At 35.4% G+C, this 27,460-nt stretch overlaps 1 protein-coding gene across 1 annotated transcript; it reads right to left on the bottom strand.

Annotated features, from left to right (window-relative positions):
* Positions 1-23,304, bottom strand: Myct1 (MYC target 1). The gene is given in 4 exon segments (XM_046427400.1): positions 1-1,507; positions 2,030-2,541; positions 23,125-23,190; positions 23,193-23,304. Coding segments are annotated over 3 exon segments (690 nt in total). The 3' UTR covers positions 1-1,507.
* Positions 23,305-27,460: the final 4,156 nt, after the last annotated feature.

Raw genomic sequence — 27,460 nt, 5'->3', positions numbered from 1 at the left:
TTGAAATAAACTTAATTTTATTTCATAATCAACAAAACATTTCAAGTAAAAAGTACAACTAAAAAAATCTCCAATTTTTGCTTTAATTTCACATTTTATACAGTGCACAATATTTGTAAGATTCTCATTTTGATTATTTTATAACTAAGGTTGGGGAACAGCCTTAGTTATATATACCAAAGAATTTCTGCTGTTGTTTCCCTCATTTGAGAGCTATAAAGCAGATATTTTACTCCCCACAAAAATTCTAGGAAAAAAATATACTTTGCTTCTTTTCCTGTTAAACATTAAGAATGACTTGAAAGTTAAAATAGCCTTGTTATTAAGATTGAAGCTCTCTTGAAATCTTACTTGGCTATCGCAACTTCTAAATTTTCTTATTTAAAAAAAAATAATTTACAAGAATTGAATATCCTGTGGTTTTTTTGTTGGTTTTGTTTTGCTTTCTTCCTTCCATCTTTCCCCTTTCCTTCTTTCTTTGCTTGTGTGCATATTTAATTAGAGAGCACCTTTCTATAGACATTAGGGAGAAAAATTTCCCTTGAGGAACAATGAATAATAAAAATTATATGAAATTAATAAAAAATGCTATATGGAATGTTTTATTATATAAAATATGTTTAGACACTATTAGCTGTGACCACTGTGCTGCAGAAGCTAAAATGAGAGTATATTTTCTTCACTAAAAATCCCAATGTTTAGAGAAACAAAGAGCAACATACACTAAATACTTTCTTATTCAGAAATGAACCACAAGCTTTTGAATGATACTCCAGTGATTTCTGTTATTAAATTCAAAAGGCAGCCCCTGACATGGGGCCACAGATTCTCTCTGGTGCCCACGTTTAAGGATGTCCCCTCTTGGACACAGGTGGACACCTGCAGACAGGGTCCTCTTAAATAGCTGTCTGCACCAGCAACCACATGGCATGGTTTAACCATTCCACAAAGACTCTTCAGAGAAACTTGGGTTGAAATTCATAGAGAAACAGACAGGAGATGATTCCTAATGGCTGAGAACCAATCCAGGAAGAAGAATTTTCCATGATTGAAGCTTCTCTTTTGATAAGAGATTGTCTCCCCAGTTACTCATCCTTATTTGTCTGCAAAGTTACAAGAGAAGATCCCTAAATAAAGTGCTTTTCCAGTTGCTAGAACCAAGTTTAAGAAAGAAAATTAATCCCTTAAGATAAATGTGAGCTCAATGCCAAAACCAGTTTGCTTTTAGGTCAAATTAATTGAATGTGTGCTGTTCCTTTTCTAACAACATCACTTCAGTGGTGAAGAAGTTAAATCCTCACACTAGAAAATTCAAGGATTTCTGCTTCAATAATATGATAATGATTGAGGAGATAAGCACCATAAGAGTCCATCTTGGAAAAACGCGTGTCAAAATTGGAGCATCTGGCCACAGCAACAGAGGTCGGCTTTCTTTGTTTGCTTCTCTCACTTATAAACGAATGGAATCAAGGAACTTCAGAGTCTCCAATGTTCTGCCATTCTGTGCCTGTGTAAATCCATAAAAAATCCAAGATTGTAAAATACTTTATGGTTCAATTACTAAAGGAAGTAAAACTAAAATGCCTTAGGCTAGAAGATTTTTTAAAACGGTGACTTTTTTTTTTCTGTACAGTCCTATGGGAAAGTAAATGAAGATTATAAACTACACATAGCTGAAATTTTATTTTAATCTAAAGCATGTACTGCATCATAACGGATTCACAGATTAGAATCACTATAATGAATAAGCCTCACATAGAATGCAAAGTATATAAATATATAGCTATTGGGGAAAATGCTAATTTTATTATTATTATGTTTGCCAGATATAAGTGGAAAAAAATGTGTTCAAAGAAGATGTGTTTTACATTGTAATACCCAGCCTGTGTGAGCGTATTCAAAATTCACTGGAAACTCATCTGTCATTTGGACCAAACCTTCAAAATACTGTTTTGCCTATTTGTTATTTCCTTTCAATAAAGGGGGGGGGGGGAATAAAGGAAAAACAAAAAGAAAGAAAGCGTCCTACTCAGGAATCTGGAAATGCCTTAATGATGGAATCATAGGCAGGTGGTGGCGGGATCGAGAAGCCCACCCGGAGGCTGTCGCTGGACCAGTGGAAGTCCGGCCGGCTCAGAGGCTGGGAGGAGTTGACAGAGGCGGATGTGCTGGAAGAAGGCAGGGTCATCAACTGACTCTCAGTTTGTACAGGAAGCGGTGGACACTGCAGAAACGGATGGAAAGTGGAAGCTCTGAAACTCGATTTTCTCGGGAAGGAATTTGCTAGCTCCAGGGACGCTTGTCGCTGGAAAGTGAGGCTGGCCAGGCTGAGGTTGCTTCTGCGCTCACAGCCGCTGTGGCGGTAAAACCCAGTTCTGTTGAGGCTCTGGGTGTGCGAGGACCTGGATCGCCGGCTTGAACTCCACTGTGAGATGGGAGCGCTGGCTCTTCTTCGAGACAGACAAACCAACAATGCCCAAATAAATCCTCCAATTACCAGCCCGATCGCCATGGATACCGTGAAGGACATTAGAAGGTCCTCTGAAACAAAGAATAAACAGCTGAATTGATTTTTAAATAAGTATTCCATTAAAAACACAGGACAGAGTGTAAACTGTAAATTCATGGGAAACGATTAATTTAAGCCTACTTTGGATAAGAGAAATGGTGCTACATGGATGGGCACAAATTCGAGCCCATGCTTCCATTCATTCCAACAGAAAGATACAAATGACACCATTAGCTGCAGCGTTCCGGGTTGCTTATGCCATTTGTCATATTTATGACTAAAAATAGTTTCACCAAGGCCATCCTCTAGCTCATCAGTTAGTTGCGAATGTTATTCAAAGATAATTTCCTTTTGATTGACAATTGCAACCTAGGTGCCAAACTGATAAAGAATTTCCTGGTCACTTTGCCTTTTCCTCCGTCTGCTGTCAATCACACTAATTTCTCCCACTAGCCTTCTTCATGATGCCTCACTTCCTGTGCTCATTCTGAGACAGGAAGTACTGGCACAGAACCATCTAGAGAGCTGACTGATTGATGCCTTATTTCCTGAACTTCAAGACCATCTCATGATGGTCTCTGACTCCACGATGCCATGACTATGCAGCACCTGGGCTCCAGCTCATGCTGCTATCAAGTCCTGATTGTGATAATGGAATTCCTGTCCCCTGAATGTCCATACAGTCCCATTCAGTCTCTTTCACGTAGACACTTAACTGTATCCTCCAATTCATAGAACTTGCTTTTTTTGTTTTTCCCCCTATCCTGGAAAAAAAACAGAAAATTAAAAAAAAAAAAAAAAAAAAGAAGAAGAAGAAGAAGAAGTCTATCCCTTTCCCAGATAGAAATGATATCTTACTGCTTCTTTCAAACTAAAAGCATTGTGTGTGTGGGAGGGGGCAGAGAAAGGGAGGGATGGAACTCTGGGCCTTGTACAAGCTACATAAAATCTTATTGAATAAAACTCAATATCTTATCCCTACTTTAACTGGAAAAAAACCCTCCTGCTAAAGACCCCTCCAGCCTCACTAATGACCATATTTTCCACTCTCCACTCTCTTGACATAGTTCACAAGCGGTGCTGGTTTTCTCCCTGTCCCCAAGCTTGCCTTTTCCTCTAAACCACTGTGCTTTCCCATATGATTTTCTTTATATCTGGATACAACTTTTTAAATTATTTGTTTTAATTAACTATACACGATGGCAGAAGGCCATAATTCATTTTATATTACACATACAGAGCATAATTTTTCAAGTCACCTATTGCACACAAAGTATTTTCACACCTTTGTGTCTTCATACGTGTATTCAGGATAATGATGTCTAACTCATTCCACCATCATTCTTACCCCCTAGTCCCCTCCCTACCCCTTCCCTCCCCTTTGCCCTATCTAAAATTCTTCCATTCCTCCCATGCCCCGCCCCATCGCCATTATGAGTCAGCATCCTCATATCAAAGAAAACATTCTGCCTTTGGATTTTTGGGATTGGCTGACTTCACTTAGCATTATATTCCCCAACTCCATCCATTTACCTGCAAATGCCATGATTTCATTCTCTTTTAATGCGGAATAATGTTCCATTGTGTATATATATATATCAAAATTTCCCTATCCATTCATCTGCTGAAGGGCATCTGGTTTGGTTCCACAATTTAGCTACTGTGAATTGTGCTGCTATACACATTGATGTGGCTGTATCCCTGTAGTATTCGGTTTTTCCAATAAAATATAATTTGTTTTTCTATTCTTTGGATCCAGGCTGGGTACAGGACTCAATTTGACCAAGAGAATGCAATGGAATCCAAACCTTGCAAGTTCAAGCCTAAGCTGCAGTAGACTTTCATTTTCTACCCTTGCTGTGCTTGGGAATTGTCTCATTGTGGGCATGTGGATAAGGCCAGTGGTGGTGACAGAAAAACATGGCCTGGTTCCCTGTATTGCTCTGGTCAAGAGCCTGCTATCTTTGACAAGTGAAAGGGATAATTCTAGAGAGGTCAGTTGCTAGTGAACTCACCAGCTAAGGTTGAAAATCAGCAGAAAATCCATCAGGCTGACCTCATCCCAAATCATCAGCCCATGGAATTATGAGCAAGTAGATGATCATTGCTTTAGATCACCATGATTTGGGGGGCATTATAGAGACCAAGAGCTCACTGATAAAAGATTCTAAATGCAGATCTTTCCCCATTATGAGATTTGTAGGGGACTTTGTTTGGACTCCATAATTTCAGTATTTTTTTAAATGATGGAGTTAGATTTTATGATTGCCAAAGTTTTTTTTTTAAGATTATTCTTGTAACCTATGTTAATGTATAGAAAATCTGTAAGACAGAAATAACAAGTTGATCTTAACAAATGCATAAGCATAATCACTCTGCCTAATTTTATTGACCTTCTACCATATACTGCCACATCTATATCCTGTGGAAAGGATCCTTTGTGGTATCTTTTCTGGCAATTATCCTCAAAAACAATTATAATCAAAACCCTGTAAACCAATGATTTATACCAAATCTAAATGATATGTTTTCCAAAAGTAACATGATAATTTCTGAATTACAAGATGATTTAAGACAGATTTGCTAGGCCTAGAACTGTTATTCTAAAATCTTTCTCATAAAAATAACGTTGATATAGCCTTAGGGTACAATGTCCTCAGACAGGTTTTGTGGAGGTAGGTTACATCCAAAGAAAGCAAATGGAGGTTGGGAGTGCCCAAGGCCCCTTGGTTAGATCCTTGGCACCAAGAAAAAAAAAGAAAAGAAAAGAAAAAAAAGAGGGTGGCACAGAAAGTAGAAAAAAAAAAAAGCAAATAGATGTAGTCCACATTAAAGCTGGCCTTGTTGGTAGCACAGTATGATTCCTAATTTAGCTATCAGTGAACAAATATTTGAAAACTAAAATTCTGCTTAAAAAGAAATTTTAGGAATTCTGCATTGCCAAGACAATGACAGCCATGAAAATCCCATTTTCCAACATTTCTTAACAAAAAATTTAAAAAAGGAGAAAACAACAAACTGAACAAATAAAATCATGAATATGGTTTATGCCTTCAGCCTATTTAGAAGATGAACATCAAAACTTCAAGTTACCACAAAAAGAATACTGGAAAAGAGCCACAGGAAGTTGTTTCATTTTTCTTCCCTTTTTCCACAACTATTGACTCTTAAAAACTTTTCACGTGCTTTTTTTTCCCCTCCTTTTTAGAATTTAAATTATATTTTTCTTTTTTCCATCCTAAGAATTCTATTTCTATTGTTTTATAACTTTTGACTCTAGTTTACATTATTTTTCCTCTATTTTTGAGTGTAGTGGTTATTGGTAGTGTTTTATTTTATTGAGTTTTTGGGTTTTCTTTTTCTTCATAGCACTGATGATCAAGCCCGAGACTTTGGCCACATTGGGCAAGTTCCCTACCAAGAATACACTCCCAGCCCTGCTCCACCCATGACCTAGTCCCACTCAAACCTTGGAGAATATGTTAACTTAAAGAAAAGGAGGAACAAAATCCTTAGCCAATGCAGCCCAGCTGGGGGAATCTGACAGCCCACTCTAGACACTGCAATAGCAGGAGAAATAACACAAGTGTGGTGGACACCACACCTGTCAAGGATCTCAAATTTGTCACACACCCCATCAGATCATACAATTATGACAAGACTTTAAATGAGTGCCAAAGAGATGGGGTGGAGGTGAGGGTAGGCTACCCCAACTCCTGCGTCTCTCAGAGAAACACAGAGTTCTGTACAAAAGTATAAACAGAATAAATGCTTCAGACCCTTCACAACAATTGGAAAAGTCAGTACTGGAATGACTTTCAAGTAACAGAACCAATATCAACAGTACATGAAGAACCACCCCCCTCCCATTATGGTTTGAATATGTGGTGTCCCCTAAAAGCTCATGTGTGTGACAATGCAAAAATGTTCAGAGGTGAAGTGATTATGAGAGTTGTAACCCAATTAGTGGATTAATCCACTTGAATGAATTAACTGGGAGTCAGAGTGTGGCTGGAGAAAGTAGGTCACTGGGAGCATGACTGGGGTTTATATTTGTTTCTGGTAAGTGGAATTCTCTCTGCTTCCTAGCTGCTATGTCCTGAGCTGCTTTCTTCTGCCATATCTTCTTCCATGATAGTCTGCCTCACCTGAAGCTCCAGTCCAGGGCTACAGAGTTGGCCAACTATGGAATGAACCTCTGAAACTGTGAGCCAAAATAAACTTTTCCTTTGCATTACGACACAACACTGACTAAAACAGCCCCCATTAACTAATAGGGGCTTCCACTCCCGTTGTAAGAGCGACCACATAGGGTGCACCCCTCTACTTCTTCTGTCTACACCACATCTGCCTGAACCACTGGAGGCTAGAGGGACCTGACTCTTGCTTGACTTACAGAGGAAACAGGTCCCTCAGTCCCCTACATGGTACACATTGTGTCAAAATCCCCTAATCAAGCTGAGAAAGCCACAGGGAGACTACACTATGAAATCCAACTGGAGTCAAGGGCAAACACTACACAAAAATCAATACACTAAGACACAATTTCAGAAGAAGGTAATATGACACCCCTAAAGTTAATAATTGCATAGTAACAGATTCTAAAGATATCAAAGGAGATAAAATATATTCAAAAGAATGATTTTATAAAGCTCAATGAAATCCAAAAGAATACAAATAAACAGTTACATGAATTAAAAAAGACAATGCAGGATATGAATGAGCATTTCCTTTAAGAGATCCAAAGTCAAGAGAAAGTAAAAATTATGCCAGAGGGGAACGTGGGCTGGGGAGAGGTTGATAAATGAATCTAAGTTACAGTTAGATAAGAGTAAGGAGCTCTGATTATGCACCATACAACTCAAAAAATTGGAAGAAAGGATTTTAAAAGTTTTTACCATATTGAAAAAATAAATTTTTGAAGGAACACATATGTTTAATCTGATTAGAGCATTATATCATGTACACGTGTATAGAATCATCACACAATGCTCCATTTATATGTCTCCATTAATATGTACAATTTTCATGCTTTTATGTATCAGTTAAAAATCAATTTAAGGGCTCAGAATATAGCTTGCATGCGCAAGGCCCTGGGTTCAGTCCCAGAACCACACACACACACACACACACACACACACACACACACACATACAAAAAAAATTAATTTAAGAGATGATGCAAAAGATTATTTGTGAACTATATTAAGAAAAAAATATGAAAGTATAAAGTGGAGAATAAGAGATTAAAATAAATATGGCATAGAAATAAATATTTCATGAAAAAACTCAAAACAAAAAATTATTCTGAAGCATCATACTATCTCGTATACTAGAAATAAGACATTTGGGAGTGGTGGTGAACTGAGACTTAGGGGCTTTTGCTCTTAAAATATCTAAATTATCATTTTTAAGTAGTAATTTAATAAACAGATTACATCAGAATATTTTGGAAATGCTTTAAGCATTTCTCACTCCATGATGTTTTGGATGTATGTATCATTTTATATAATAATAGTTTATGAGGAAAGAGTTTACTCAAAATTTTGTTTGTAATAACTAATACTAGATTTCCTTTTTTTTTTGCCACTTGTGGTCATGACAAATTCTGTATTTCACTGAAAAATGTCCTCATCGAACTTAATGGAATGATCTAGAAAAGAACTAAATAAAAACCAAGAACTGCTCAAGTATTTCATATGACCAAGTCCTTTATTTTCCTTATGAATAACTACATGAGTACAGGTGTTTTACTGCATATGGTGCTTTAGTTAAAAAGTAACTAGCTTTACCTTTTTTTTTTTTTTTAAGAGTTTCTGGTAATCTTTATTTTTGTGAGAGGAAGTTGACTAATTTGTTACTTGATGCCATTAAGTGATTAATTGTCCCTAGAAGAGTCTATTTATTCACAGAAAAGTTTATACCCCAAAGAATCTGTCAGTTAATTATCACAAGACATATTTTAATTAAAGAATATGAACAAAATTCCTCAGAAATTCTGTGGTCTTTCCATAAGGAATGAATGAATGGGGAGTCCTGTGGTCCATTTGCATGTTTTGCATTTGAATGGGAAAGTAACAAATTAGGTAGAGAGCCTAGCAGGCAAACCATGAGCTCCCTCTAAGTGTGAAGTCTCAGTATCCCACACCTACAAAAGCTTCAGTCTCAGTATTCCACACCTACAAAGGCTTCACTGCAACATTGATTTTAAAAAATTGATGTTTGAAGGAATATGATTTATAAAATGTAATGCTTACTTTTAATTAATTACCTTGTTAAGTAGCACAATCTCTAATTTCAAACTTAATCTTCATATCTACTCTGTGAAATAACTACTCACAGCTTAGCAGGCTGTTTTAAGTGTATTGTATCACCTAATGCTCAAGCCCCCCATAAGGGAAACACTACTGTTATTCCCATTTAATTACTAGGTGAGACTATTGAGAGATATAATTAACAAATCCATAGTCAAATAATTGATGAAGGGGTCAAGTGAGGCTGTGAGTCCAAGGTACTAATAGCTAAATTGCTTATTTTTAAAGTATAAGATTAAAAACATTAATCTAAAACGAAAATGAAGAACATAAAATGCCTGAAGATTGTAACAATTTGGTGCCAGAGTCTCTGGGAGCCTTCTATGAACATGAATTCTTGGGAAAATGACGATCAAGACACACTGCATGCTCTACAGATCTGTTTTTCTGAATCAGTAGCCTCCAGTGGAGGATTTTAAATATCATCACCTTCAAATATGGACTCACAGAAACGGGATTTTAGGTAAGAGACTCTTCAAAACTTCTTGGCCCATTCTCCTCATCGTATAAGCATTGAAACAAAAGCTAGAGCTTATGTGGTAGAATTAACATCTTATTTATTTTAATAATTAATTAACATCATTCACTGGTCAGAGGACAATTATTTACACTCATGTGTTGTGTAAACTGAGAAGACAAAGACTCAAATTCACAAAGTATATGCCCTTGGTGTTGTATATTAGATCTTCTTAAGGTCTACATAGGGTCTGACTGAGAAAACAGACTCAGATACCCAACAGCAGCATTTAAAGGTTACAGTAACTCATGTATACAGTCTCCTTGTATACCCTTGTGACTCTCAACTATAGTCTCCTAACAAATAGAATATTCATGATATAAATACTATTAATAATGGAATTATAGCAAGTGTCAGTTTCAGGTAAAAAAAAATTAGAAACTTTTGAAGTGTAAATTAAGAGAAAATAATTTTTTAACTATTAAAGTAATTGAGAAAATTAGCAAAGACAACAAAAATACATTGAGAAATAAATTTATATGTAAATTAAATTTTTCCAAAATATATTATTTTTCTGATGTAGTAAAACTATGGTTATATCCAAACTCCAAAGGACAAATCACTAAAGACCATATTGGATCACTCCAGGCTTCTTAAGATGTATTTCAGTTTTATGAGTAAAAAGGATAATTTTTGTTGACACTAAAACTAGAGTTATATTTCTAGGAGAGCAATTTGAAAATTGCTCAAAAGGTGGGGAAATGACTAAAAATACCATTGAATACAGGGTTACATTGATATCTGGAAGGATTATATAAACTTAAAATATACATAAGAGCCATGGGAATGATATATGCATATCTATAATAAGCAATTAAAATTTGAATGAATATAAAATAAGATGAAGCTACAGAAGCCATAATAATGAGATAGGAAAACATTTGCCTTTGGTATATGGGTTTGCTTAATAATTGTCGAATGGACTTCTCCCAGAGCAAAAGCAAACTCCAAGAACACCATGAACTTTACTTCCTAACCTGTAAAGCGAGTCTCATACCCTTGCTCTGCATGCAGAATTTTTTAAACAGTTATAAATGAGAATGTTGACATAAGAATTTGAAGACTACCTAAGATAAGCAAGAAGCTTATTTATCTTGTTAAACTCCATTAAGTCCAAACTGCAAAAATAAGTTTAAAAATGCAGAGAAAGAAAGGTCAAAAATCATAATTGAAGTATAGCCTGTTCCATGGAATTCTTTTCATCTAACTGTAGTTAATGATTTTTTTCTGACCCACCTATACTGTGGAATTCAGAAAACATATTGTGGAAGATGTATCCACTGGTCATACAACTTCAACTCTTTCATATACATAAATCCATCTGACAGGCTGTTGACCTTAGGAGCTTTTCTAAAATCCTAATATAAAATAAACTGTAACTCCCCAAATAAAGTTATTGGCAAAGATGCTGCTTCTTTGAAAACTATGTGCCTTAATTCTCAATAACTTCAGGGAAAGAAAAAGGAGTCATAATGTTATTTCTTATAATTTCAAGCTAATGTTACTAACGAGACCAAACACTTAACTTTGGTCTTATTACCTGTGTAACTTTGCTCCTCTGAAGGCAAAAGGAACAAATTCTAACATTAATAAGACATACCAGATAAATAAAGCTTTGTGTCTATACAAACGGTAACTCTCTGGCATGTAAAAAATCTCAGTGAATTCTAGCCATGCCTAGTAATAGTTGCATAACTAAAGTCATTTTCCCTTCTTGGTCTAATAACAGCTACTATAGTGCCTTTCAATTCTAAGACTCTAAAATTGATCATGGGTTTTCAGTGTCTATAGTGAATACTTCAGAGTCCATCCATTGGTATTCAAAGTTAGTGGAGGCCACCACCTAGTGGCCTAGAGTTGAATCATTCCAACATCTGAAAGTGGCTTATCAGAGACAATAGAACATTGACTAAAACATTCAAAACCCTTTGCAGTTATTAGACTCATAATCTCACCTTTGACGAAAGTGCCATGAAGCTTATAGTAGCCTAAAAGTGTATAGGGGGATGGTTCAAACAACAGGGAGACTTTGGTGAAAGGATATTTTTAAGAAGAATACTATTTAGGGCACATAAGTTTGATTAACTATAAGTTAAATTGTCAAAGAATACAAATTTTTTGTTTACCTCTTCTACTGGAAAATCTTATTTGATCTATTTTTATGAAAAGCCCAGAGCTCACTATCCTCCGTCTACATTGCTCCTTCTCTGGAGCAAGTGACCACCATGTGCACCTGGACTATTGTAATGCTGGTGTTCTGTATCTGTCCTTGGTGCCTCTCCCACACTCCAGCTGTAGTCCTTTCTCAAACAGTAAAGAGAGTGAACTCTTCAAAACGTGAGTCAAATCATATCACTCTTTTGTTCTATCACCTCCACTTCTCCCACAGCAAAAGCAAACTCCTAAATCTGGCCTCCTAGTCCCTATTTGATAGACCCCTGGTGGTCAGAGCTCATCTCGTCCACTCTACCTCTGGGTCACTCAGCTTCATCCCACTCTCCCCCCTTGCTGGTTCTTAAACACAGCATATGTGCTCCTGATTTACAGCCTTGCACTAGTTATGATGTGCTCCTTAAAACCCTTCCATAGCTCTTCATGTGGTGAATTTCAGGTTTCTTATTTATACATAATCTTCTTATTATACATTATCCTCTAAAGGCAAAAGGAACAAACTCTAACATTAATAAGACATACCAGACAAATAAAGTTTTGTAATTTGTGTCTATACAAACAGTAAGTGTCCACTCTATCTGAAAGTACATCTGATCCTATCTCTTATGCAAAATTAGCATTCTTGATATTCTTTTTTATTTTGCCATTAATGGAAATTAGATTTATTAATGTGAACTCTTTTTAAAAAATTAATTAAATGGGGTTTAGTCAGATTTTTCATTGTTGTAACCAAAAGACCTGACAAGAACATAGAGGAGGAAAAGTTTGGCTCATGGTTTCAGTAGTTAAGTCCATGCTCCGTAGCTGACTCCTACAGTTACCACCCAGTTAATTCATATCAATGGATAAATACACTGATTAAGTCACACTTCACAACCTAATTATATTACTTCTGAAAGTTCTTGCGTTGTCTCACATATGAGCTTGGTGCATAGGTATTGTGGTCCATGTATCATTATGTTTAAAAGATAGGGGGGAACTTGTATTTGGAGTGGTTAGCAAAAATTTCATGAAAGAAATAAAATTTGGGATGCCCTTTTGTGTAGAAGTGGTAGACAAATAAATAAGGCATTGGAGGATTTGAAAGTAGTTTTGACCAATAGCCAGCAACATTCTGAATATAATTAGTAAACAGTATTGCCACAGTGGTGAGTAAATTCAGAAGTAACAGGGTGGCACATAACACTTTCTGTGTATGACTTGTATCAAATATAATATTTGTTTAAATAAAATTTTATAAAATAAAGATTTTAAATATATTTAATGTCTCTTAATCCTGTCCAAAACCCACGAAAAGAAGAAGGAGGAGGATAAGAAGGAAGACCAAACAAAGAAAGGCACATTTGTACCAGATTAAACTAAGATGACTTCCCCTAACTAGCTGCCGGCCGGGGCGGGGCGGGGGGTGGAAATGATATACTAAAAGGCTTTCCAAGAAGCTTGGATAAGTGAACAAAAACCAAGAGATATATATGATAATGGGAAAATATCCAGTTATCAAAATATTGGAGGGGCTAAGGATGTCTTGCAGTGGTAGAGGGCATTCCTAGCTTGTATGAGACCCTGGGTTCAATCCCTAGTACTTCAAAAACAAATTAGAATTCCCACACACAAAGGTTAAAATAACCATGAATCAGTATGTTAAAAATATGCAATAAGTTGAAAATTTGGGGCAAAGACTGTGAATCTATGAAAATTATCATATAAAAATGTCTAATGAAAATTATTAACTGCATTGTACTCTATTCAAAAAAATTTTTTGTATTGTACTTTAAATGTGAAATACCAAAGTATTTGAGATGCATCTAAAATCACATTCAGAGAAAATTTATAAATTTAGGGATTATATCATTCAGAACATAAAATATCAATGTCTTAAACATCCATATAAAGGAGTTAACAAAAGACCAATAAATTGAACATAAATATAAATAGAGAACAGTAGACAATTATGACAAAGCAGAATCTAGGAAAAAAGCAAAATTAAAAGATACGAAGAGAAAAATTTCAAAACAAAGTGTGATTTCCATGAAAAAAAAATTAATAATCTACTGTAGGAATGACCAGATGGAAGGAGAGAGAAAGAGAAAGAGACAGACCAATATTAGAATGAAACTTTAGTGACATTGGAACAGATGACACAAGCAACAGAAACATTCAAGAAAGATAGGATTCCAAGTAACTTGTGAACCGACTCTTCCATGTAAAATGACTATGAACACTGAATGTAAGAAAAAAGAGCTATACCTAATAGCACTGAAGAATGACCAAATGTTTGCCTCTGTTACAGAGGAATGGATATGTGGGAGAAGAAAATCAATAAGCTCTGGGCAAGTTTTTGATTTCCCAAAGCCTCTAACCTGAGAACAGACTCAGGCTGAATTATGTGAGGCAGGTAGAACCAAAACTGAAAACTTGCATTATTTCGATCTTGAGAAATAGAGGACAGAGATCATATCAATCAGAGCTAACAGAATATTAATGGGAAATAAATTCTGGGAAAAAAAGCTAGAGAAAAAGATCCCCAAATGTTAGTTGATAAATATTTCCCATATCTATTGCTGACTCCTAAATCACACATACACAGGGCATATCACAAACAGTTCAGCTAGAGAAAAGCAAGAAAATTAGATTAAACTGAGTGTGTTAGTCAGCTTTGCACCACCATAAGCAAAATACCTCACAAGAACAACTTAGAGGAGAAAAGATTTATTTTGATCTCATGGTTTCAGAGGTTCAGCCCTCAGGGACTTCATCACTCTGGGCCCAAGATGAGACAAAACATCATGGTGGGGGGCATAATAGAGGAGAGCTGTTCATCTCATGGCAGGCAGAAGAGAGAGAGAGAGAGAGAGAGAGAGAGAGAGAATGAGGAGCTATAGATAAGATATATAATCCCCCATGGCACCTCTATGATTTATAAAATAATATAAAATATTTGACACATATATAATTATGGTCCCAGAAACAGGGAAAAAGAGAACAAAGCTGAAAAATATTCAAAAAAATAAGGCTGAAATTTTTCAAAAAACTGTGACAGAAACAATCTACAGATCCAGAGTTTTGGTCATATCAGGCAGAAAAAATATGAATAACCAAGCATGTACACATCTTACTCAAATATCTTAATATCAAATATTTTAAAAATCTTTGAAGATAATAACATATTACATTAGTGAGATAGTTATTTGAATAACTCCTCATCTCTAGTAAGAAACAATATTTTAAAGTGATTAAAAAGTGCTCTGTGTAGAATTCTGTATTCCACAATAATATCCCTTAGGAGTAACAGTGAAGTGGACACTCTTCAGGGGAACAAGAACTCAAGTCCATCAACACACCCACACTAATTGGTGTGCCAGAGACAACTAGGGCTGGGGAAAATGACAAGAGGTAAAAACATGGCTCTTCAAAGAAATTAGCAATGTCAGGAACAGAATCAGGGTATTAAAAAAACTCATTCCCCTTAATCTTTAATATATGTATAAATACATATACACATGGATGTATACATATATAGCTATTTTTAGAAAAAATAAAATAAAAATATTGTCATATGGGGTTTATAATTATATATATTTTACATATGTATTATTATAAAGAACTTGGTATAGAATATCAATAGATCTATTAGCTTTATTTTTTATTTAGAACATCTTAAGCATTCTAAAATATCATTATAAACTATATTAAGCAATAAAGTCTAATATATAAAAATATTTTATATGATAATACATAATTAGCAAATGTAATTATAATGTTGCAATAACATCATTAAACATAAAACACCTAGGAATTCTTTTTTACAATGATGGGTAAGATCTCTGCATCAAAACCTTCAAAATATTGCTGAAATTAAACAAGACCTCAATAAATGGAGAGATATATTATTTTTGTGGATTGTCAAACTCAATACTGTTAAGAAGCCAAACTTGCTTAAATTTATTTACAGATTCAATGAAATCAATTAACAGGATTTTTGTGGCATTTTGCAAATTATTTCAATTGTGTGTTAGCTTTTTATCACTAAGGTAAGTACTGAGCCAAGTCAACTTGGCTCAACTTTTAATCACTATAGTAAGTACCTGAGCCAAGTCAACAAGAGGAAAGTTTTGTTTTGTTCACAGTTTTGGACCTTCCAGTGTATGAGCAGGAAGACCCATTGCTTTTAGATCTCTGGAGGGAGTGGAGGGCAGCACAGCATGGCAGGCGTTCTTGGCATTGCAAAGCTGCTCACTTCATGGCCAGGAAGTGAGAGCAGAGACAAAGAAGATACCATGGTCCCCAAATTTCCCTCAAGGTTATCCACTAACGACCTGAAGACCTCTTACTAGGTCTCACCTCTTAAAGGTTCCACCACCTCCAAACAGAACCACAGACTGGAAACTAAGCTTTTACAGCATGAACCTTTGGAGGACATTTAAGATCCAAACCATAGCACATCATGTAAGGATATTTGAAAGAGCAAGAGAAACAAAATTGGAGACATCTCATTACTTGATTTCTAAATATACTATAAAGCTAAAGTAATCAGAACAATATGTTCCTAGAATAAAAACAGACACATAGACTAGTGAACAGAATAGATATCCCAGAATAGACCCATGAATTTATGGTCAACTGATGTTTAACAATGATGTCAAGAGCACACAATGGAGAAAGGACAATCTCTTCAAGAAAGGTAACAGGAAAACCAGATACCTTTTCATGCAGCATGAAAAGGGAGGACTTAACTCAAACCACATACAAAAAGGAACTCAAAATGGATTAAACATTTAAATGTAAAGCATAAAACCATGAAACTTCTAGAAGAGAACACAGGAAAAAGTCTTGACATTGGTCTATGCAATAAAATATATATATATATATATATATATATATATATATATATATATAAACATAACATCACAAGCACAGGCAACAGAAGCAAAAATAGACAAATGGGATTACATCAAACTCTGAAGCTTCTGCACAACAAAGGAGTGATGATACAACCTATGAAATGGAACAAATATATTTGCAAAATAAAGATCCCATAAGGGATTACTGTAAAGTATATAAATATTTCATACAACTCAATGGCATGAAAACAAATAGTGATTTAAAAATGGGCAAAGGACCTGAATAGACATTTATCCAAGGAAGAAAATGGTCAATAGGTATAAGAAAATCTGTTGGTGACAAATGTATGTGATGACAATGCAGAGAAGAGGGAACTTTTACACACTGTTGTTAGAAGTAATTACCAAATATAGTTACGGGGACTGGTGTTATGGCTCAGGGGTAGAGCTCTCACCCAACATGTGTGAGGAACTGGGTTCGATCCTCAGCAACATATAAAATAAAATAAAAAGGTATTGTGTCCACCTACATAAAAATAAGTGTTTATATATATATATAAAATTATGACATTGCAATAGCATTGTTAAACATAAAACACCTAAGAATATTTTTTTATAAAGGATAGGTAAGATCTCTGCACCAAAACCTTCAAAATATTGCTGAAATTAAACAAGGCCTAAATAAATGGAGAGATATATTATTTAATAGATTGTAAAACTCAATGGATGGGAATAGGAAAGACAGTAGAATGAATTAGTCATGACTCTCCTATGTTCATATATGAATACACACACGACCAGTGAAACTCTACATCATGTACACCCACAAGAATGGGATCATAATTAGAGTAAGTTATACTCCATGTATTATTTTATGTCAAAAAATATACTTTACTGTCATGTATATCTAAAAAGAACAAATAAAAAAAAGAAATGTGAATTTGTGTAACCATTACTAAAACAGCATGGAGTTTCTTCAAAACTAAATGTAGAATCACCACATGATTCAGGCAATCCCTCTGGGTACATACCTCAAGGAAATGAAATTAGTATCTCTAAGAGATATCTGTACTCACATGTTCACTGGAGCATTATCACAACAGCCAAAATACAGATTCAACCTACATGTCCATCATTGGATAAACAGATAAAGAAAATTTGATATATATAAACACATTTTTTTCTACATGATGTTGGATTGATAAATCCCATATATGACAATGGTCCCATAAAATTATATTGTAGTCATCTGGGGTTGATAAGTGCTTTCTGGATGTTTGCACAATGAAAAAATTTACCCAACAATGTATTTCTCATAATGTATCCCTGTTGTTAAACAAACATATGTATATGTATGTATGTAAAAGAACATTATATAATAACTGAATATTATTATTTAATCTTAAAAATAAAGGAGGAATTCCTGTTATTTGCAACAACATAGATGAATCTGGAAGACATTATGGCAAATGAAATAAGCCAGGTTCTGTGCTCACTGCACAGTTCTTTAAATGTTTCTTCTGTACATATAATATAGTGTTGGGAAAACATGAGAGAATGTCACAAACAAGTTTTACAGAATGTATTTGGAAGTTTGACTTAAAAGGGCATAAACAGCTGCCATAAACAGAAGACTCAGTGGACACTCAGAGTGGTCACTATTATTAATGCAGTCCAAGATGCTGTGATTGTATTGATGATTTTCTTCAAACATTTAAACAATGAGCAATGCAAATCTTACTAAAACTTGTCCAGACAATAGAAAACTCAGGACTGCTTCCCAACTTGTTTCTTGAGGCTTGTGTAACATTGATAACAAAATTTAGCAAGGAGATAATGAGAAAAGACAATTCTCATTAATTTCAACGCACAATCCTGAAACCACAGATGCATTGACCAGTAGTAGAGCATGTAGGCTCCCTCACACCTACTGAATCACAATCTCAGCTCATAGTGAGAGACAAGTTATAATAATTCTTTCTAGGTAATTTAGACATAGCCATTTTAAGGACCAGCATTTATAAACCCTCATTTTTCAAATTTTCTAAGTAATTGTGATGAAGAAATAATTAACAGGCTGTTAATATTCATCATTGTTAATGTGTCATGCTAATGATGCATAATTGTTGAAGACCATTCACAACTCTAATTGAGGTGAGTTTGAAATGTGCACCATTTTTTTTTTTACTATCTGGAAGGAGACAGAGGACTTCCTTGAGGCATGTGCTCATCCAGGAGCCTGCTCCCTTCAGCTTCTCTGTGAACACACTGCTCCCACCTACTGGGAAGATCCCTTTATGCTATTTTTCTACAGGCTGAGAAATAATATTTTCAGCTCTTAGACAAGGATTCCTCCCTTCAATAACACTTAACTCCCTCCAAATTGGTTCCCAGCCATTCATGTTATTCAGTTACCTCACAGAAGGTTAAGACAGCTAGCAAGCAAAATTAAAGTCAATGCTTCACTTTAAAATTACTAAATAAATTGTTAAATATAGAGAAAAAAAATCATAGTTTTGAAAACTAACATTGTTACTGCACTAACTAGGTATTTTGAGAGAAAAGTTTTTGTTTCAACTTCAAAATGCTAAAAACCTAAAGGACTCGAGAACATACCTTTTTACTATAAACAAAGTTAGGAAGAATAAAACATGGCCTATCGGTCATTTTTCATGAGCAGTGTGAAGAAGGATTTCAGAGAGAGAAAGAAAAAGATTATGTAGCAAAGGACCACTGAGAGTTTCAGAGAAGGGGCTCATTGCTCCATTCCTGCTTGTGATGAGCTACAGACTGGTGTATGGAATCCCAGGGAACTCAGGATCCATTCCCAGCTTCTTGGAGAAGATAATACTTAGAGAAGCTAGTAGCCCCTCTGGGAAGCCTGGGTTCTCTGGAGGGCAGAACTGGAAGCCAGGCTCCTGATGTTAAAAATTGTTCAGTGCCACTGAGACAGATAGAAGAGCACCTGAAAGAGGGCCAGGAGACCAGGGGGATTTGCAGAAATGAAGAACCACACTGTCAGCAAATGTTGCACAGATCATGTGAGCCAGATTTTGCAGTGAGGGCTTCAGCAGTGAAAGCAGAAAGAGAAAGAGTAATGCCCCAAAGCATTTGAGAAATACCTGTCAGTAGATGTCAGCAGAGGCCAGAAATTGATCAAGAATCAAAGGCTCTTTTCCTCTAGTGTGTTAGAAAATATAGAATATGAACTCTATAACCCTCACACCCCTTTTCCAACCTTAGAGAAAAATCCTAGGGAGGTGGAATGTGAGGAGGCTTGAAGCCAATAAGTTGCAAGTGATTGGGGTTAAATCAGATCAAACTTTTGCACTGATATTAAAAATCTTACTAAAATCATTACCGTAAGTACATGTATGAAGACACAAATGGTGTGACTCTACTTTATGTACAACCAGAGACATGAAAAATTGTGTTCTATTGTGTAATAGGAGTTGAATCACATTCTGCTGTCATATATAACAAATTAGAATAAATTTAAAAAAATACTACCTTCAACCTGCCTTTCAACTATGTCCCAGTAATTGCCAAAGATGATCATCCTAATTAGGCATCCACTTCTTCACAAACGTGCCTGAGAATTCTACTCCCGCAGATTTACTGCTAACATTTCTCCTGAGCTCTCTGAACTTCCAAACCATGTCATATGTATGACTCCTAACACATTATCTAATATGCCCAGCCAATGTTTCTGAGTGTGAGCTGAATGAGATTTAGTGAAAAATGAATATCAGAATGCATTAGAATTACCTCCCTATTTGAGTCTTACGTTTCTATGAACAGGTAATGTTCCATTTCCTTTTAAGAAGGAGTTAGAAACCATTTTACCATATATTTTAAAACTCCTGTAAATATTTGTTGCCATTTTCTCCATTAAAAAGATAATATATGACAAAATGGTAATGAACATGCATACAAAATTGCATACATGATCACCTCCAAGAATTTAAACCTCTGAAAGATACATTGCATTTCTTTGTGAAGATTTAAATAGGTGAATAAATGCCAGCTCCTACATCAACTATACCTTTCCTCAATTTGTGCACAATGCTAGCTATAAAAGAAACAATCCCTTGCTCCCCAAGAAAAAGCATGAAAAGGTAGCAGGTCCAGCCAAAGCTATGTCTTGTGTGGGACTCTTAAGTACTAAGAGAATAACTGAGTTCGATGACATTGTATTCTATTTCATGAGAGCAGACATAGCAAACTTTCATGAGCCATATTTCCTGTTGTTTTTAGGAGGAAGGTTTATAGAGAAGGGAAGTGCAGTAAAGAAAGAAAAGGCGGAAGGTGTGAGGGGGGTTGTCACTCTCAGGCCAATTTTGTTGCCAACTCCTGTACTCATGACTTTGCTATTTGAACAATGCTCAGTAAGTTTTAGTGGGTGATATCCACAAAAATGCAAACCATCATTATTGGTAGTACTATGGCATCATTATCCTGTTGGCTTTTTTTTCCATTCATTAAAGTAAACGGGGAAAGTCATATTTGGAAAACAACTTCTTATGTGCCTTAAACGTGTTAAGGCTGGGGAAATTTTGTGGTTCTGTGTACAAGTTATGCTTTTCTAAGTTATTTTTTTTTCTGTGTTTTATGAATTCAGAGTGCCAAGCAGACAAGTATCTTTGGAAGCCATGAACAATGTGTTATAATGCATTGTACAAGATTTTAAAATAGTATTTTCAAGGAGCCAATTACCAAAATCAATATCAATTTAGAAATAAAAATCAAGAAATGAAAATAAAAAGATTGACATTTGTAGCTCAGAAAATGCTTGAATGTTATATACTTACACTCATATTTTCATTGTATACTTAATACTTTTAACCACAGAAATAATACTGTAATCTTTTACCTATTTTCCCCCAAGTGATCAAATATTTTATGTTTTCCAATTTCCATTGAATTTTCATACTTACAAATGCAACACTCTGCTCAGTTTTCTTTTTCCCACCTATTTTCCATTATATTCACATGCCAAGAAAAAGAAATATTAGGACCTATCTTTCATATAATAACTTTGTATTTCCTCTTAAGCACAGATCTATTTATTAAAAAATGTTACATTTTAGGATGAAGGGATGGACTCCAACTAAGCATTCTCTTATTAATTTCAGCTTTAATGATTATTATTCATGTTTTATTCAGTAGATGATGGATTATTTTCCTTATATGAATCTCAAATTATGAATGGCTTGAAAAAATAAATCTGGATTTCATATATTAAGTTTTGCAATATGAGTTAATTTACTTTTGAATAATTTGTACAATTACTCATTTTTGTAATGGGGGTTTAGTTTAGACACATTCTAGCTATTTTCAGCATGTGGTTTGCATGATTGCTTTCTCTGTAAATAAGGACAGCAATTAATATTGTCACAAATATATAATTAGATCCCACAATTCAAAGGCTTATTGTCTCTTGGTATATAACTAGAATAAGCTATTACTAAAGCTGTTCTGTATAGTATGCATGCATAATTCATTTTCTTCTCCCCCAATTTATCATTTAATTTTATCAAGATGTTCATCATTAAATTTCTCTTTAGGCTTGAAGCAAACAGAAATGGTTATTGACAGAAAAGAGTTAATTCCCTTGATGCAAATTGCTGTGATGATGGTCAACTAGACCTGATTGCTGGGGACAGTCAGAAAGTGTCATTCACTTTCACCTGATGGCTCTCAAAACCTTACCTTAAAATCACAGTAGTAGTCTGAAATAGTTTTTGAGAGGACTAAAAACTTGTTCTGAACATTTGAACCTGGCTATAGATCTCTTCATAAACTCCATTTCTTTTTCCTTTAAAGCTTTTTTTTTTTTCCTGGATGTAACTGAACTTGTCTTCTTTATTTTTAAATTTCTCTGAACCCAAGAGACAGGTCAATTTCACATCCTAGCCCTTCTTCCCTGAACCTGTAGCGACAGGTAACTGACTTTGGCCAGTTCCTGCTCAAAGGTCAGCTTTGGGGAACACTAAAAAAACTAAAAAAACACTAAAAAACACTAAAAAAACCTTAGTGTGGGCTGATCTAAACGAAAAACCACCTTGGTATTGGTCCTCTTATCTCTGGGATAGTATTGGAATGGTATATGAACTTATCCCCATATATTAACATATGGAATAATATATTTCACATAGGAATCATATTATATAATTATATTTATTTTATCATGTAATATATAATATTTATTATATCTAAAATTATTGTAATTGTACATAAAATATTATTTTATTTGCAAAAAATTCTTTATATTTGTCATGCTCTAAATTCATTCAAGTATAGATTTGTTATTTATATTCACTTTGGAAATTAAAAGATACAACATTAACAACTTAAGTTACAAAAACCCCTGTAGAACATCTTGGTTTCATTCAATAAAATACATAACACAACCTTTACACAAGTAATACACATTTTTTCCCAATAAAATCCATTCTGTCGTATTCCAAACAGCAATTACTTACACCTTATATTTCTTTTCTTTTTTTAGCCTCATTTTTAAATTCTCCTTATTTTCTAATTATATTTTATAACCCCAACCAAAATCTATACTTCTCCAGGTTCTTTGATGTCTCTGTAACTCTCTCCACAGATGTTTTATACAAATAACATTTCTGCAGTAAATCTATGAAAACTTGGATAGTTTACAGTAAACAAAATGTCTCAGCAATTTCCATCATTGTCATAAATTATGCACTACATTTCTCTGAGTCTGAATTTAAATTTAAAATGTTTAAAGAAAATACCTTACCCCAAAAGTTTTCTGGCCATGGACTTCCTAAACTTGTGTTATTAGCCATAATATCCACAAGAAAGAGAAGATAGAAAGTAAAGCCAGTATGTCCCAAAGAAGCTGTTTCAGTCTATGTCTTTGTGGTTCAGCAAGAGAAAAATTATTTTCACACAACCCCTCAAATACTAGTGTTTGCATAAAAGGAAATAAAGTGTATCATGTTTCCTGCTTTTATACTCAAATTAGCAACTGTTTTTCTTATCTTGGAATTCCACACGGTGCCCTAGACACAAAACAATTTCCTTCTCGTCATTTCCTCAGCTGAGTTACTGAGTACCCTCCTCTCAGCCACCTCTGAAGCTGCTTTGGGACCATTGGCTCTTTATCTTGGTATTTCCCCACCCTGCTAACATATTGAAGAACATTCCAAAGCTCAGCTACAGTGCTCTTCATTAAAGTTATATAGGATTGAGAAATAGACTATTTTCCAATGTCTGAAAGTCATAGCAATATAGTAAAGGGAAGAGGGGAGTAGCTGTTTAGAATTTCATATTCTATTTAAGTACAATTAAGTTTACCTGACACCATTTGTTTATAAAATCTCAGTTACTTATTAAAATTCTTAGCTCTTCCCCTATTTTGCATAAAAAATTTGAAAGTCATTTAGTACTTAAATATGAAAAGATAGTTTGTGCAATGAAGGAGTCTGCTTAAAATCAGGTAAAGGAAACATAGGGCAAAACTTTCAATGACAACAGAATCTGAAGTGCTACAGCCAGGGGTACAAGGATCACATTATTTATTCTCAGGGATAGATCAGAGAGAGCCATACAGGAAAGAGTTGCTCGAAACCTTTCAGGAGATGAAGCTTAGTAGAAATTTCAACAATCTTTGTCCATGAGCATTCTGGCTTTAGACTGGATCCTCTGACACTGGGGAGCTACTGGAAGCAGTAATACCAGTTGCCAACATGCACTTAATGACTGCAAATGCAGGCACTGACCTGGTTTTCTCAATCCTCAAGGAACTCTAGCATAAACTCTTGCATGACTCTTGAATTAACCCTGAGTCACTAGAATATGATTTAATGTGGAGGCGTAACCATCTTTGCAAAGACTTTAATATATTCCTGAAAGGTTTTAAGAAGGGGGAAAAAGAATACCTCATTGATTTATGTAGTCCCAATTCTCCAAAAACCAGGTTGTTTCTGCTCACTTTCTCAATTTTTATCCATTTACTTATAAATTTGTTGAAAATTAAATCATAAACAATTAGAATTCTAGAAGAGAAGAACAGAACATTATAGAGAGTGTATAGGATACACTGAGGAAATATGAAGACTCAGCTCTATGATATTTTTTGCTAAACTTTATTATCATATAATCCAATGAATAAAAAATTATTGGTAAAAAAATGCAAAGACGGCTTGTATTTCAACAGTTATAGTCACTTCTTAATATTATTGATAAATTCATAAAAGTAGAAAATTGAAAGCAAATGTTATTTCTGAAAAAAATATAATCTGGATAAAAGAATATTAAAATATTATTTACTCTACTGACCCAAAACAGAGTAGGATTGTTCAATTACTAAATACATTTTTAAATACATAGAGGCCTTTTTCTCATGCTAGCCTCAAGCTGTGGACAGGCTGCAGAGCTACTGTTGGCCTCTGCTATAAGGACATTCAGCCCCTGCAAGAAGGCTTCACCCCCAGGCCTGAGGCTTCTCCTTCTAATGCCAAACCTTTGGTGGGTGAGGATTTCAACATATGAATGGTGGGTGCGTATCAGACTGTAACAGTATGCTTTGATCTTTTTTCCCACCAGAAATTAAACTTCATGAGTATTTTGTTTTAGTATTTTTTGATTTCCTAATTTTGATACATCCTAATTTCAAAAATGTGTATAACTTCATAAAGAGCTCTTCAGACTGCATTTCTGAGCCAGATTCAGGACTCTGGCTTTGTCTGCCTTGGCCTCAGTGCTGAAAGAGCTCATTTGGCCTCAGGGGTGGGATACAGGCTGAGACTTCCTTTCATTGTTTCATGTTTAGACCTAGAGATATTCGACCAATAAATTTTCACTTTTGCAGACAATCAGAAACTAGTCAAAACCCTGAAGAAAACATGTTTTCTGTCCATTGGTGACCTAGGAATATTTCTCTCACTCGTTAAAAGCTTATTGATGGCATTAGTTCTTATCTGTGCTTGCAGTTTGCCCTGTAAGGATTCATATTTTTCCTTGGCATAGATCCATGGCACTGAGTGTTTATATCTATGTGATTTTCGAATCCCATGACTTGTCATGCCATAACAGGAAGTTGATTTTTATCTTTACAAAAACGTGAGGTCTGCTTTTCTACCGTTCGTTATTTTAAAAGTTTGGTCCACAGTCACGAGTTCTCCAGAAGCCATACGTTGGCAGATTTGTTCTTAACTCAGAATTCACAGGACTTACTCCCTTCCTGCAGGTGTCTGGACAGAAGTCACCTCCTGCAGAGTCACCACCTTGTCAGAGTATTCCCATGGGAGCTGCTCTCTCCCCTGAGTTTGCATTACTGTTTTCTTCAGAGCTACCCGGCACTCTATGCGTCTCGGTGTGTTTCCATTGCTAAACAAAATACCATAAGCTGGGTGACTTGAGAACAATAGAAATCCATTTCTCACATTTCAGGAGGCTGGGAAGTCCACACTCACAGCATTGCACATTCAGTGTCTGAGAAGGTTCACTCCCTCATAAAGGCCTTCTTCTCATGCTAGCCTCACACTGTGGATGGGCTACGAGCCACTGTTGGCCTCTTCTATAAGGACACTCAGCCCCTGCATGAAGGCTTCACCCCATGGCCTGAGGCCCCTCCTTCTCATACCATACCCTTGGTGGGTGAGGATTTCAACATACGAATGGGGGGTTATCAGACTGTATCAATATGCTTTGATTTTTTTTTTCCTACCAGAAATTAAACTTCATGAGTATGGGAACTGTGGTTTCAGTCAGTTTCTCAAAGGTTCATATGCTGGAAGCTTGACCCCAGTGCAGTTGTGCCCACCTAGTAAAAGCATGAAGGGTAGGGCCCAGTGGAAGGTAGCTAGACATGGGGACTCCACCCTCATAAATGAACTAATGCCACTCTCACAGTGTAGGTAACATCTCACAGGACTGAGTGCATTTCCATGAATGGGATGCTGGGATGATCTTTCCCTGGAATCTTGCTTCTTGCCTCACCGTGTAATCTGTTCCATGTGTGCTCCTGACACTATGGAACCATCTGCTGTGAGGTCCTCACCAGAGCTGAGGAGATGACAGTGTTATACTCTTGAGTCTCCAGAACTGGGAGCTAAATATGGCTCTTTTATTTATCATGTATCCAGCCTCAGGTGATTTGTTATAGCAACATAAGATGAACCAAGGCAGGAACTTCATTGATCTTGCTTGTGTTTGTATATCCAGTAGCTAAAATAGCATCTAGAACACAATAGCCTCTGAATGCATGTTTATTAAGTAAGAGAATGTAATACTTTGAAGATAACTTAAGATAAAAGTACTTTGGGCATTCAGATCAGGTTAATAAAAAACTGTCACTTTACACTGAAAAACAAGTTAAAACTCTATTCATAAGCATTACAATATCTAAAAATTTTGACATAAAAATACAGAGTTAAAAATACAAAAGAACATCATCACATTTAAGAGAAAATTCATAATTGACTTTGAGCTTCCTTTCTTTAGCTTTATCTTTTAAAACTATCATGGCTTTTGTTTCTCCCATATCAATCTGAGCCAAACAACTTCTGAGAATGCTCTTAGAACATACGAGAACCACCAGCAAAAATTAAAAATTTTAATCTATTGAAAAAATTTCAAGTTTTTAAAAGAAACCTAAGGGATAAAATAACATATTCATGAATTTTTTAATGTGAATATGCTATGAAAATTGGTCTTTCTCTGCCTTCAACCCATTTACTGTGGTTAGGGGATGATGATATTAAGAAAGACTGAAGACAGTAGTGGTTGAGTTACTTTTGTGAAAATTGAACTGCTAGTTTCAAGATTTCACAAACTGCAGTGGAGACAGAGTCTCCAGGCCAGAGTGCCACTTTCTCCAGTAACTATGCCTCTGTGGGTGCCTAGGTGAGGCTGTGATCCGATTAAAGGGAAGCATTGCCTGGAAATTAACTGTGAGAAACAGAGCTAAAGCCACAGGCCAGAGGCCTAGAGTTAGAGCCAGGGTTTTGGATGAGCTTTTTGGAGTCTCTACATATAGAAACTGCAAACCAAGATGATCTGACTTCTTTCTAATTTGGATATTTTTCTTTATTTTTCTTGTCTAATTGTCCTGGAGAGGACTCGCTGTC

This window comes from Marmota monax, unplaced genomic scaffold (assembly GCF_021218885.2).
Source record: "Marmota monax isolate L192 unplaced genomic scaffold, Marmota_monax_Labrador192_F-V1.1 WCK01_AAM20220418_F8-fsc00114, whole genome shotgun sequence".
In the NCBI taxonomy this organism is placed as follows: domain Eukaryota; kingdom Metazoa; phylum Chordata; class Mammalia; order Rodentia; family Sciuridae; genus Marmota; species Marmota monax.
This window is presented reverse-complemented; position numbering and strand designations above follow the sequence as displayed.